This window comes from Bos javanicus, chromosome 22 (genome assembly GCF_032452875.1).
Source record: "Bos javanicus breed banteng chromosome 22, ARS-OSU_banteng_1.0, whole genome shotgun sequence".
Taxonomy (NCBI): domain Eukaryota; kingdom Metazoa; phylum Chordata; class Mammalia; order Artiodactyla; family Bovidae; genus Bos; species Bos javanicus.
The window spans coordinates 4,154,419-4,168,439 of NC_083889.1; the positions used below are offsets into that span (position 1 = coordinate 4,154,419).

General features: G+C 40.2%; 2 protein-coding genes across 9 annotated transcripts in view; one reads left to right on the plus strand and one right to left on the minus strand.

Annotated features, from left to right (window-relative positions):
- Positions 1-14,021, plus strand: part of RBMS3 (RNA binding motif single stranded interacting protein 3) — an 809,718-nt gene that overhangs the window by 254,620 nt on the left and 541,077 nt on the right. The window lies entirely within an intron of this gene.
- LOC133234993 (large ribosomal subunit protein eL15-like) lies at positions 3,994-4,637 on the minus strand. The gene has a single exon (XM_061395723.1). The coding sequence runs from the start codon at positions 4,595-4,597 to the stop codon at positions 4,049-4,051; it is 549 nt and encodes a 182-aa protein (XP_061251707.1). The 5' UTR covers positions 4,598-4,637; the 3' UTR covers positions 3,994-4,048.

Sequence of the window (14,021 nt, forward strand, 5' to 3'; positions counted from 1 at the left end):
TTCCAGTTTTCCTTTTGATTTGCCTGGTTGAAAGTCCGTATTTGGTACATCCCAGGATTCTCCCATGTGTGTGCACGCATCTTTTAGCCGAAGTAGATACTACCACAGAGGCCTCTTAGAATCACTCGCCTTTGACTTCTAAGGAGCCTACTGTGCGTGTCATCGGGGAGGTCTCCTGATTGCTAGAATGAGAAATACGTGGTTTGGGCAAGGTCCGTCCCCCACTCTTAATTGTCCTGCTATTCTTGTTTTGGAGCTTCTGTCCATGGGGAATGAATCTCCAATCACTTTACTTGGGTTGGGGGTGAGGGGACGTCTACCTCCTGCCTCAGTGTTTGCAGGGTTTGCAGTAGCCCCTACTGAGGGACAGCCCTAGTAAGTGACACTGACGCGTGCCTGGGTGGAATGTGTATGTGTGAGTAGAACTATTTGATTTCCAGAAAAGAGCATACCTACTTCAGGCTGGTCCACCAGGAAACTTAACAAGAAATGGAAGAAGCTCAACACCATGCAAAGCCTCTTTTCTAGTACCTGTTGTTCCAAATTCAGTGCAGACTAAAGTAAATGCTGTGAAATTTATGAGTGTGAGGAATTACATCTTGAGAGTCACAGGCTTCTTCACCGGGGTGGGACCACAGTCTCTAGAGCAAGGAGCCCAAAAAGCAAAGTGACTTGAAAAACACATTTATTTCATTTTCAAATATTGGGATTAGGTGAAGTGAAGTCGCTCAGTCGTGTCCGACTCTTTGCGACCCCATGGACTGTAGCCTACCAGGCTTTTCTGTCCATGGGATTTTCCAGGCAATAGTACTGGAGTGGATTGCCATTTCCTTCTCCAGGGGATCTTCCCAACCCAGGGACTGAACCTGGGTCTCCCGCATTGTCAACAGATGCTTTACCGTCTGAGCCACCAGGGAAGTAGGTTACCAAAAAAAGATGAAAACACTTCTATGTAGACAACCGCATTTCCCATTTCCCTTCAGGATATGTGATTTTTTCCCTGCACTCCTTTTGTGAATTTTACTCTCATCTAGTCCAGTATTAATTTTACAGCCAGGCATAGGTGCTCAATATATAAACATATGCTGGCTTCCTTTGGTATTGATATTGAGTTTGGTTTTCATTTCAGAAAAAGTTGGTGTAGGAACTTTGGTAATTTCAGTCAGAATTTTCCTATAGGTACCTTTTTATCAATATGGGAAATTTTTATCCTGGGCTTCTTTTGAGAAAATTCCAGTGTTTATCGTCTTATAGCCAGACTTAAGAGACAATGCCTACTTTGAGGGTAAATGGTCTCCTTGTGTTGTTTCCAACTTAGCCAGACACCTGAAGCTAAAGACACTTCTCCTGTCAAAGATAATCCTTCCAGGGACTTCCCTGGTGGCCCAGTGGTTAAGATGCCAGGCTTTCAGTGCAGGGGCCATGGGCTCCATCCCTGGTCGAGGAACTAAGATCCTGTATGCCACCCTGTGATAATCATTCCACACTTGCTATTCTCAGTTCAGTATATTCAGTATTTTAGAGGGTGCTTTTATGAAAATGATGATGTGATGGTGCTGTGTGAACTTTGAGAAGTCTTTGAGATACATGTAAAGCAAAATATCTACTCATGTTCTGGGAGTCACACAACCGCACATTTTTTCTTTAAGAGTCTTATAGCTGTATATTTACTCAGTATTTGCTTATGATTACCATGATTATACATATTAGGCAAAAGAAATCTCTCCACCAACATTAATATGTAAATTGCTATTTTGAAGTATAAATTTGTATTTGGTATCATTTAGTATCCTTACCTATCTCCCTATCTGTTTTGCATATGAAGAAATTATTTTATGAATCTGTGTTTCATGAATTGACATGTGTTTATTGAGACTGGCATTTTTTAATTTAATTTAATTTTTAAATTAACTGAAGAGTGGTTGATTTACAATGTTGTGTTAATTTCTGCTGTATATTACAGTGACTCAGTTATACGCAAACACACACACACATATATATCCTTGTTATATCCTTTTCCATTGGAGTTTATCCCAGGATATTGAATTTAGTTCCCTGTGAACACAGTAGGACCTGGTTGTTTATCCACGAGACTGGCTTTGCTTATAGTAAAAAGTGTAAGTACTTAAAGGACTTTTCTTCATACTTTTTGGTGATGGCTATATGATAGCCCTCAGGATTTTTCAAGGCCTATAAACCTGATGTCTTTGAGGAAAAGTGCATTCCGTCACAGTGCAGGTGGTGGAATTCATTCTCAGTTGGTAGGTTCTGAAAGGAAAAAAAAGCGTGCCTTTGTTCACCCCTTGTCATGATGTTCACTCTGTAGCATGGTTTTACAAGTTAAGAGGTAAAGTAAAAAAGCTCAAGATTCTTGGCTTCCTTATCTTCCTTAGCTTGGAAACCATAGTAAAAGCATAAAGTAAAGCATAGCTTGTTTACAGGATGGTGAACAGTCATTTGATTTGATGCTTGCCATTGTTCTTATTGACTTAATGACTTCATGTCTTTCTTTTTTTTTTTTTTTTTTGGTTTAATAGACATTTATTCTGTTATTATGTAGTTGAACAACCTCTACACACAAAATAGTATGGTTTAAGATTTTTTTGAGTTGGAAGGAATTCGGGTCTTAAAAGGTTTTGCAAGCCTGTTTTCTTCACTTAAGCGGGCCTTTTTAAAGACCCTTGAAGAAAAAAATTGGTTCAAGAAAGCCAGCGATTAAGTTTCAAAATCAAACTATTTATGCAGATAGCAAGCCAAGAATTGGGGTAATTCCTCTTCTGTATTCCCTACACTCACATCCACCCTGGGAAACAGAAGCCTGGTCTATGGGAAGACATGATGGAACCAGCAGAATGAGGCAGTAAGGGCAACCACAGCTGGCGGCCCAGCAAGTCTGGACTGTGAGGCTGGTTTGCGCAGGGATGGGAACTGTAGACAACATGAAGTTGGAGGCCAACTGAACTTGCACTGGCACCAACGATGAGTTTTCTCAATAGCCTTTTAAGAATGGAGTGACTTGACCCTAGAGAACAGATTACACTTAGCAATGATACTTTTAAATATAACCACCCTGATTTCCCCCATCCCCTAATGTGGCTTAGAGTTCATGATGGTCACAACTAATACTACAGAGAAAACACTGAACTTTTGGATCCAAGTTTTTCCTATCGTCCTACACTTGAAAGGGATCTGATGAACACCAAGCTCCCAATCCTATCACTACCTTACAAACCTTAGGGCTAATTAACTCCCCCCTCACTTATCTAATGTTCTATTTCCATCAGTTTTAATCAACACCAGTGTAAATACGACCATTTGCACGAAGTTCAGTATTCTACAGATCCCAAAACCTGAACCAGGAGCTTTATATGAACTTCAGTGGTACCATGGAGGCCAAGGCCATTTAATTTAGGTAAACCAGGATTGATTCATCAGAACCCTCTTGCAACAGGTCATTCAATTCTCTTAAAAATGGTGGCATTACTTTACTTTTTGCCTTTCAGAAGCAGCAGTTACACAAATGTAATATTAGATTAAGCCTAAATGTGGGCCCTACTCACAAATATCATTATTTTTCTGCATATGATCATGAGAAAGGATCAGGACACCCTTCACATTTCCAATGAAAATCCAACTGAAAATGTTGTCCCTGCCAAACTCCGTAAAACTGCAGAGCGTTGCATCACCCCAATAAGCTGCAGGTCTCACCACATGCATCAACAAACCTACAGGGTTAAGCTTCTGCACTCCTCTTTTACAGAATTTTACACCTATTGTACCAAACAGCACTTTAAACACAGACACATCAACTCCCTAATAAAGCAAACACAAAGGCATTTCCCTTATTAAAAACAAGATACACCATCACTTCATATACACTTATATGTGTAAGTAACTTCAATAAGTCTTCAAACATTATTGCACTTTAACTTTCATAATTTGACAATGCATTCAATGAAGCAATCTGCAGACAACTAGTTTTAACAGTAAGCAGACAAGAACGTCCTAAATTGTTTATTAGGTAAGAACTTTACAAACATTACGTATATTAGCGGTAGCGGTGGAGCTGGAGAGTATTGCGCCTTCTCCACGCTGCACGGCGAGAGCCACCAATAGTGTGGTGGAACTTGTGGCCCTTGCCCAGGCCGCGGCTCTTTCTGCCTGCAGACGTCAGCCCCCGCATCTCCCTGTGCTTATGCACTGGTTTGGTGATCCATTGGGTGTCAGGGTTTCTTCTGATAGCTTTATGGAATGGATCAATGAGGATAACCTCAAAGAATTTGTACGTAGAATCTTCACCAACCCAGTAGGAATTCAGGACCCTCAGGGCCCCACAGTGGCGGCCAGCACGCTCCTCCGCAACCGACTGCAGGCTTCGAGCAAACTTGAGCTGGTTGACACCATGGTGGACAGGCTTGCCGTAGGTGGCACCCTTAGGAAGCACACGGATCCGGTATATGACATAGCCTTGTTTGGCCTTGTAGCCCAGCATCGCCGAGAGCTGGCGGTACTGCCAGCAGCGCACCCGCAGCAGGAAGCGCATCACGTCCGACTGCTTCTTCCTCCACAGCTCCTGGATGTACTTGTAGGCGCCCATGTCGGCTCACCCTGATGGCTGCCGCCAGACGGAAAGGGATGTCTTTCTTAAAATAGCTATTTTTCCTTTTCTTCAGTAAAGGAATGAGAACTCTGGAGTAGTAAAGAGAAAAATCCGTGCACATGACTGAAAAAAGTACTGAACTATAAAAACTGAAATTGAATTTGAAGGATGAATGTATCATTTGTTATGATTCTGTAAGTGGCTGTAAGTGGGCTCACATGTCTCTTTATCTATAAAATATTGGTGATATAAGGTCTCTATTTCATAGGATCATTTTAAAAACCAGCTTGGTTTCCCCTGTGTGTTTTGAAACAGAAAATAGCAAGGTTTGCATTTAATTTGTACTACTTCTCTTAGAAAATGGCAGTTTAATTGCTAGGCATCTGAATAGACGTACTGGTCATTAAGCTGACATTAGCCCTGGGTTGGAAGAAACCTGTATTCATGAAGCATCTATGGGATACCTTGTCTGTGCCGCTTTTGAAGATACAATTTCTCTCAAGAAGAAATAACAAAACGCTTAAGCTGTAGATATAACAGCTGTTCACATCCTCAGGGCTTGTCCACTCTGGGAAAAGCAGGAGCTGAAACAAAAGATTTTAGAGAAGCCAGTGCTAAAAACCACACTAGGCTTTGGGCTTAAAGTTGATGTGAAAAATAATGATGTTTGAGATTGTACTAAATGAAACCAAGTGGCAACATTCCAGGAGACACATTCACCCACATTTTTAACCCCTTATTACTCAAAGATTCTCATGAAATGTTTTTGAGTAATCAGATCAGAAGGGGTTAAAAACTAGAAAAATCTTTAATTTCATATATATAATATAAAAATTATGGCTAGTGCTATATTCTTCATGGAGAAGCAAGTGATGAAATTAAGAATAATTTGACTATGGAAAGCTATTTGAATTTTATTTTTTAAATAGAAATTTCATTATTTAAGGTGAACGGCATGGTGATGCAATATGCATGAATGCTGTGAAGTGATTACTGTAGTCAAGCTCATAGAGTTGTTCAGCCACTCAGTTGTGTCTGACTCTTGGCGACCTCATGGACTGTAGCACGTCAGGCTTTCCTGTCCTTCACCATATCCTGGAGTTTGCTCAAACTCATGTCCATAGAGTTACCATGTGTGTGTGTGTGTGTGTGTAAGAGTGAGAGAGAGATGAGGGCACTTGAAATCCACTCTGTTAGCACATTTTCAAGATCCAGTTCTGCAGGATTAACTATTTTCATCAGGCCTCCCATGAGATCTCTAGACATGATCAGCTTACAAGGTAACAGTTTTGAACCCTTAGACCAACTTCTCCTCATTCCCCCCACATTTCTACTCTCTGTTTCTGTATATTCGATTTTTAAGTTCTGTATGTAAGTGATACGATGCAGCATTTGTCTTTCTGTGTATGACTTATTTCATTTAGCATAATGTTCATTCATCCATGTTGTTACAAATGGCAGGATCTCCTTTCTTAAGGCTGAATAATATTTTGTTGTATACACACACACACACACACACACATACATATATACACACATACCATATTTTCTTTGTTTATCTGTTGACAGACACTTAGGTTGTTTGCATGTCTTGGCTGTTGTGAATAATACTGCAGTTAACAAGAGGGTGCAGGTATATCTTTGAGGTACTGATTTCTTTTCCTTCAGATAACTACCCAAAAGAGGCATTGCTGAGTTACATGGTATTTTTCTTTCTAGGTTTTTGAGGAACTTCCATACTGTTTTTCCAGGATGGTGGCACCAATTTATATTCCCATTAACAGTGCGTGAAGGTTCCCTTTTGTCTACATACTTGTCAGCATTTGGTATTTTTTTGATAGTATTTATCCTAACAGATGGAGCTTTCCACTTGACACTAGTGGTAAAGAACCCACCTGCCAAAGCAGGAGACATAAGAGACTCCGGTTTGATCCCTGGGTTGGGAAGATCGCTGGAGGAGGGCATGGCAGCCCACTCCAGCATCCCATGGATAGAGGAGCCTGGTGGGCTCCAGTCCATGGGGTTGCAGAGTCACACACAACTGAAGTGACTTAGCACGCATGCACACGCATCCTAACAGGTATGAGGTGACACTGTGGTTTTGACTTGCATTTCCCTGAGGATCAGTGATGTTGAACATCTTTTTACTATCTTTGGCCATTTGTATTAATCTATTTTCTTTGGAAAATATCTGTTTGGATCCTTTACCCATTTGTTAATAGGGTTGTTTTTGTTTGTTTGTATGCTATTAAGTTGTATGAGTCCCTTATATATTGGGGATTGTTGTTGTTGTTTAGTCAGTAAGTTTTGTCTGATTCTTTTGACCCCATGGACTGAAGCCCATGAGGCTCCTCTGTCCATGGGATTTCCCAGGTAAGAATACTGGAGTGGGTTGCCATTTCCTTCTCCAGGAGATCTTCCAGACCCAGGAATCCAACCCACATCTCCTGGATTGGCAGACGGATATTTCACTGCTGAGCCACCAGGGAAGTCGTATATTTTGGATACTGACCTTTTATCAAATAAAAGTTTTTCAAGTATTTCCTCCCAACTAACAGAAACCCTTAACACAGCAAAGATTACCATATGAAATCTGGAATTTCCTTCAGTGTAACTCACTTTTTAAACATTGTTTTAAATCAAATAAGAATAGCTTCAAGTGAAATATGTATGTGCATATAAAACTTTCATATGTATTAATATATTCATTAATATATAATGTATTTATTACATATATTATTATATGTGTGTATTAATCAGGGGTTTTGTGTATGTGTAAGACAGTGGAAAATATTTATAAGATACTTATATCATGAGAGACTTAAAAATCATATTATAAAGACTTATATCTAAGTTCGTTGGGCTTCTCTAGTGGCTCGTGGTGAACAATCTGTCTGCAGTGCAGGAGACTGGGCTTGATTCCTGGGTCGGGAAGATCCCCTGGAGAAGGGAATGGCTACCTGCTTCAGTATTCTTGCCTAGAGAATCCCATGGACAGAGAAGCCTGGCGGGCCACAGTCCATGGGGTCGCAAAGAGTCAGACATGGCTGACTAACACTTGTAGTTTAATAGAACATAATTTCCTTAAAAGAAGCTTGAGGCAAAAATGCTCACCATTCTTTGTAACTAAGCATCTTCTGTGTTATATAAACGAAAGAGGTCCTGGGGAGGCTGTGCCTTAGACAGTGGTTGGCTGCTTTGCAATTTTCTTCTGTTGTGAGAAGATAATGCAAGACAAGTAATAAGATATTAACATTGCATACATAATTATCACTTACAAACTTGATCAAGCATTGAGATAATGTGTATATGTTAGGGTTAGGGTGAAGTCTGTGTAAAAGTTTAACATTTCTCCTTGCCGCATCGTATTTCCACCTGGCATGTCCTATGAACATGACTATTCGTACAAATCGCACATGGTATTATGTTGTCCAAGTCAGCCTGTCTTTCCCCTATCTTTTTACAGTTACTAATCTAGAACTAGTTCTTTGGCTCTGATTCTTGTTTCAGTAATGATTGGGCTGATCAAAAATTGCATTTGGGTTTTTCTTTAAGACCTTACAGAGTGAACTTTTTGGCCAATCCAATCATTTAAAAAATCATATAAAAGGTAACTTTCCAGATAAAACAGTTTTCCAGTTTATAAGTGACCTTCAGTGGAAAACCAAAAGCTACTGTGGTCCATGTGCTGGTGAAAGAATTAGCCATGAAGATAAACTGAAGGGCAGTTGATCTGTTTCATGAAGAAGACAGATGGGTTCTCTGTTAACCCACAGTCTCTTATAGCATCAAGGGCTATCAGACCTATTGGCATTTGCCAACGCTTTTATCCTGTGTATCCCACCTGAATTCCCTTAAGTTCAGGAAGCAAAGTCTTCAGCCTGTTTCTACAAAATTACCCACCTACCAATCAATTCCTAAACCAAGTAAAACAGACTGAATGACCAAGACAGGAAAAAAAAAAAAAGGGAAGTGGATCTCAGTGGGGTCAGGAATGGTGTCTTTGGTTTATTTGCCCAGGAGAAAAACCCTGCTTTACAAAGAAAGCTGGCAAATGAATTGATGAAACCCTGAAGGGTTCTCAGAGGTGCAGTGAACAGTGACTGTGGAGGCAGGAGACACGCTTATACTAATATGCTGAGCAATTCAGCCTTGGTCAAATAGCTGTTCAGTGTCCCAGAGTCTAGAAAGCTCTTAGAACATTCCTGTAATTCATCAACAGGGCAATCTGTCTAATGAAGGATTGTTGTTTGGCTACAACATTACTTGAAAGTATTTAGATGTGAATACTTTTCCGTCATGCCTAAACCGCTCTGCTGTTTTCATAAAAGCAGCCCACTTCCCTCACTGGTGTACCTGTTTGGCCCCATAAGGCGTGAATAGATTCAGTTTTTCATAGCTTATGGAATAAGTATCAAGTAATTCCAAAAGTTATTAACATCTCCATTTTACTGCAGATGAAACAAACCTGGAGATGGTGGATAACTTGTGGACCACTTTTACCAAAATCCAATGATAGTCTCTCGAATCTTCACTCTTCACTATTTGCAATTCCTTCTGCAAAATAATCCCCATAAGTAAGACTAGCAGGACCTGGGGCTTCCCAGGTGATGCTAATGGTAAAGAACCTGCCTACCAGTGCAGGAGATGTAGAGATGTGGCTTTGCTCCCTGGGTTGGGAAGATTCACTGGAGGAGGGTATGGCAACTTACTCCAGTATTCTTGCCTGGAGAATCCCATGGACAGAGGAGCCTGGCGGGCTATAGTCAGTCCATAAGGTCGCAAAGAGTGAAGGACATGACTGAAGCAATTTAGCATGCATACAAGACCAGCAGGTAGTAATGATAAGCAGACAGAAGCACAGTGTTTTGAGTTTATGTGCAGGCAGAAAGTTTGAAAGAAGCATGCTTTGGTTCTCACCTGCCCCTCCATTATAACAATATTGAAGGGGATTCTAGCTCTGTTGTGTCACGAGACGCAAATGTAAAAGAATGTGCAGGTTGTGCCCTGAAAGCACAGGTACCTTTTGAAAATATTTTGACCATTTTGTTTCATTTAGAGCTATTTTCTTTTTTATATCTCTATTTTGGGAATCATTTTCTGTTCACTCCAATTTTGCACTTAAGTGATATTGACCGATGTCGAGCCTTCCATCTGTGTTAACTTTAATGCGAAGAGCAGTTTAATCAATTTTTAGTGGGAAATATCACAGAATTATGGATGACGGTAGGCGGGCACAGTGCAGTTGATAATTTCTCCTACTCTCAGGATTCAGAATGAGGCATGTGCTTCCTTACAGGGCCCATGTGGAAGAATTTCACAACAAATGTTCTCTTTCCTCTTGTTTAAGTTCTGTTTGGCTGGACTCCCATGTTTGCTCATAGGAATGGGTTAAGACCTCCGAAGAAGCCACTCCATTGCAATTACTTACCCAGACTCCATTCTTTTCTTTAAATAGCTTTCCCTTCATTTTGAAGAATGTTTTGGGGTCCTTGTCTCCCTGAAGGATGAACCTGGGGGTGAATGACTATTTTCTATTTGGATTCTAAAGGTCTGATCAAGTTTGATCAAAAAGGCTTTTACTATGTTGAATTTATCCATAACCAGTTCTTACAGCAATATACCCAAATTCCTGCTCAGGTCAGTTTTTCCTTTTTCAAGCTGGTTTTTCTCCAGAGATTCTTCCCTAGCCACATAGTTTCCTATTGTCTGAAGTTGCTTTTGAGTCTCTGACTCCACCCTAAGGTTGCCTCATCTCTCATCTCTGTGTTTTAAAGAAACCTTGAGCCTCTGTGCCCTGTTTAGTCAACAGGTACATGCTTTATTTCCTCTCTTTAGAAACCCCTGCTCAAATCTGAGTCTGAATTTTTCTAAGTCTTGGATAGTAACTCTGTTTCTTTCTGGTCTAGTCCCTAAGGGTTGTGTGTGTCAGGCCGGATGCTCTCCTTCCAAACGCAGACTTTAAATGTAGGTCCTACTTACGTAGGGACTGTTGAGAGAATCAGTTTGCTTCTCCAATACCACTGTCTGCGTTTAGCCTGTTTTCATGGCTGAGAGTTTTGTAGCAAAAGTAGCCATTTCCTATTTGTAACCAAAATTAAATCATTCTGAGGAAGGGCATGAATGTTTTGCGGGGTTTCTTGTCAAGCTCAAGATTGTTATAATAGGCAGCCAGGAAGTCGCCTTGCCCTGGAAACTATAACGTTCAACGTTGGCACAGCGTCTGTGTTCCTCCATAGTAACCGGCTGACTTGGCTATTGCCAGAGTTCCTTGAATATTTTGGACAAACAATGAGAAAAAAAGGGAAAGCTTTCTCATTTGGATTTCACTCGAGAGTTCAAGTGTTACCTGAAGCTCTGCACTGCCGGTGGTTTCATTCAGGCTTTGTTCTATGAACAATTTGTAGATGATTGTGTTCAGAGTTCCCAGCTGTCATTAGCTAACTGCACACGTGTGGAAACACAGGGGCTGTGACCCTCAGATCCACTCCAGAAATACAAAGTCAGTCTCCAAGTTTAGAGAGGAAATGCTTCCCTCTCTCCAGCCAGGAACTGGGGCTGATGCTCTGCCCAGGTCATACAGACGTTGTCCCCACCAGCAGGGAAAAAAATGACCTCCCGGGTAACATGTGCATCATTAAGACTTAACCATGTCCTTGGTCCATGGCTTGGTGGCTTATTTAAAGCACAGAGACTGGTAGGTCTAAGCCTTAAAGCGTAGACCCAAACAAAGTGGAAATGAGTGATAATTGGTGAAATTATTGATCATTTATCTGTAAGAAGCAACCAAGAGAAAAATTAAAGGGGCCATAGAGATGCCTCGTTTTTATCAGCCTTTTATAAAAGCAAAAGTTGTTTGTTTTATTCTTTGATGACTACAATTCAGGAGTCACTACATTTTTTAGTCCTTTCCGTAAAATAAACTCACTCTTGCCCTTTTTTTCCTAAAGATGTGTTCTTTCAGGTATGGTAAAGCTAGAGTCATGAATGTGTCAACTTCGCTTTGTACTGCTGAAAATTTGGAACTAAATTAAATACTCTAAAATAAAGAATGACTAAACTCGTATTAAAGCAATGGAGTATTTTACAACTGTTTGAAAAGATCATTGTTCACACTTTGTGGCATGGGAAACTAGCTGTAGTACGATGTAAAAAAGAAAAATAGAAAAACTTCTGTATGTTCTGCTACTAACCAGGTCAAAAGATAATGCCAGGTCAAAAGATAATAACCAGGTCAATAGATACATGTAACTATTGGTTGACATTTATCTCTTCTCTTCTGGATTGTAAATTCTTTGAGGGAGGGATTGTATTTTCTTATATCTGCAAAACCAAGACCTGGCCTGTAATAAGGGCTCATAAGTATTTCTCAGTTAATGCATTACAAGATAGCCCCAATAAAGCAAATCATGAAATTGTATCTAAAATCTGAACAATGTTCTGTAAAATTAATACATTCAAAAGGCTATGAACTTGAAGAAATCATGGAGCTGTGACTAAAGATTCTTTGATGGTGATATACTGATTTTTTAATCTACTCTCTCTATATTTTACTGTGATATCTAGATAAAAATAAGTCAAGAAGTGTCAGCATAACTTACCAGTTCTGAAATGCAACAAGAAGAAAACATTTATTCAATAATGAGAAAGTTTAAAGATGTGTATCTTCATTGAAATTCGATTATATTTATACATATTTGACTCTCTAGCATTTGAATGATTGGAGAAGGAAATGGCAACCCACTCCAGTGTTCTTGCCTGGAGAATCCCAGGGACGGGGGAGCCTGGTGGGCTGCCATCTATGGGGTCGCACAGAGTCGAACACGACTGAAGTGACTTAGCAGCAGCAGCAGCAGCATTTGAATGAGATGTCATAAATGATAAACTTCTAACTATCATAGAGTACAAGGCTTTTCATGGTCCGGACTATTCTCCACTCTCTAACTCCAGGAATACTGCACTTTTTGTAAAATGTGAGCCCTGCCAAGCCCCAGCCCTGGAGAGCTTTCATTGTAATTCCTGGGTAATTCCCAGCTCTGCTAGCGCAGTGGACAACACAGGCAGCCATGTGATGACCTTGGTTAGTTCTTACCTCTAACCGTGTAGCTAATCATTCCCAACTATTAACAAGTCATATGCAAAGGCACTATGGGAACAAGCATTATACCTCTCATTTAATAATAAAACCTGGTATTTACTGAGCACTTACTACGTACAGAAAGTATGCTGAGAGCTTCAAATACATGATGGTAGGTTTTTCAAATTGTTTTAATTATTATCTCTATTTTATAGGTATGAGAGACGAGCAACTTGCCCTTGTCTCCACAATCACGAAATAGCAGGTGTGGGATGTAAATTCAGGTCTGCTTTGTTCTAAAGTCCCGCCACTAATCTCTTACCTCCCACTCCTCCCCTGAGCTGCTTGTGCTCTCCCTTGGTCTGGGAGATTCCGCTGATGAGAACAAAGTCTTCGAAGCTTTCTCTCTCCCTCCACCCCTGCCCAAGCCAATCTACACACCCTTCCTCTATCTTTCTTTCTTTCTTTTTTTTTTTTTAGTTTTGTTTTCTTTCTTTTTTTTAAATTTTATTTTATTTAACTATACAATATCGTATTGGTTTTGCTCTTTGTTTTCCCAAAAGTCTCCCTAGTACTTAGAAAACTGGATATAATCAGTGTGTGTGTGTGTGTGTGTGTGTGTCTATGTGTGTGTGTGTGTTTAATTGTACCTCTTAGATGATGGGCTTATCATGGACAAGAATTATACACTTCTTCAGGATACACTATTATCTTGTCCATTTCTTGTTCACTTGTGCTTAGCACATGTGTGGCACAGTCATTATCCCATGAATGTCTAGAAGAATACAATAATAAATGGATGAACCACATCTTAGGTTCTCAGTACCTGGATATAGCACCAAGAAAACATCATGCAGGTGATTTTTGTGATTGGAAACCAGGATAAAATTGTAGCCATTTATCACCCAGCTGCCCTAAGCTCATGGTCTTGGTAAGAACATTAGGACTCCAAGTACTTCTGCAGATTCACTACATTCTGTAAACAGCATTTTCATCATGCCCCTTGCTTGGTTAAAACCTGCCCATGACTTGTTATTCCATTCTATATCAAGTCTGAATTCCTCAGGACAGCTTTAAAGGGCCTCCTAATATGAATCAACTCGCAGCGTTTTTCATTCTGTTTCAATATGTACCTTTCACACTAAGCAGACCAGGCATTTAACTCTTGGGTTTTTACTCAACTCATCCTCCCTCCCCCGGTTTTATCTTTTTGGCATCTTCATCTATTTTAAACCAGACTGAGATTATCAGTAAATTAAAATTCTACTTACTAGATGAAAGCTCCCCTGTCTACTTTGGCTCTTGGTAAATTCTCTTTTCTATGTATTCTTATTGCCTCTGTCA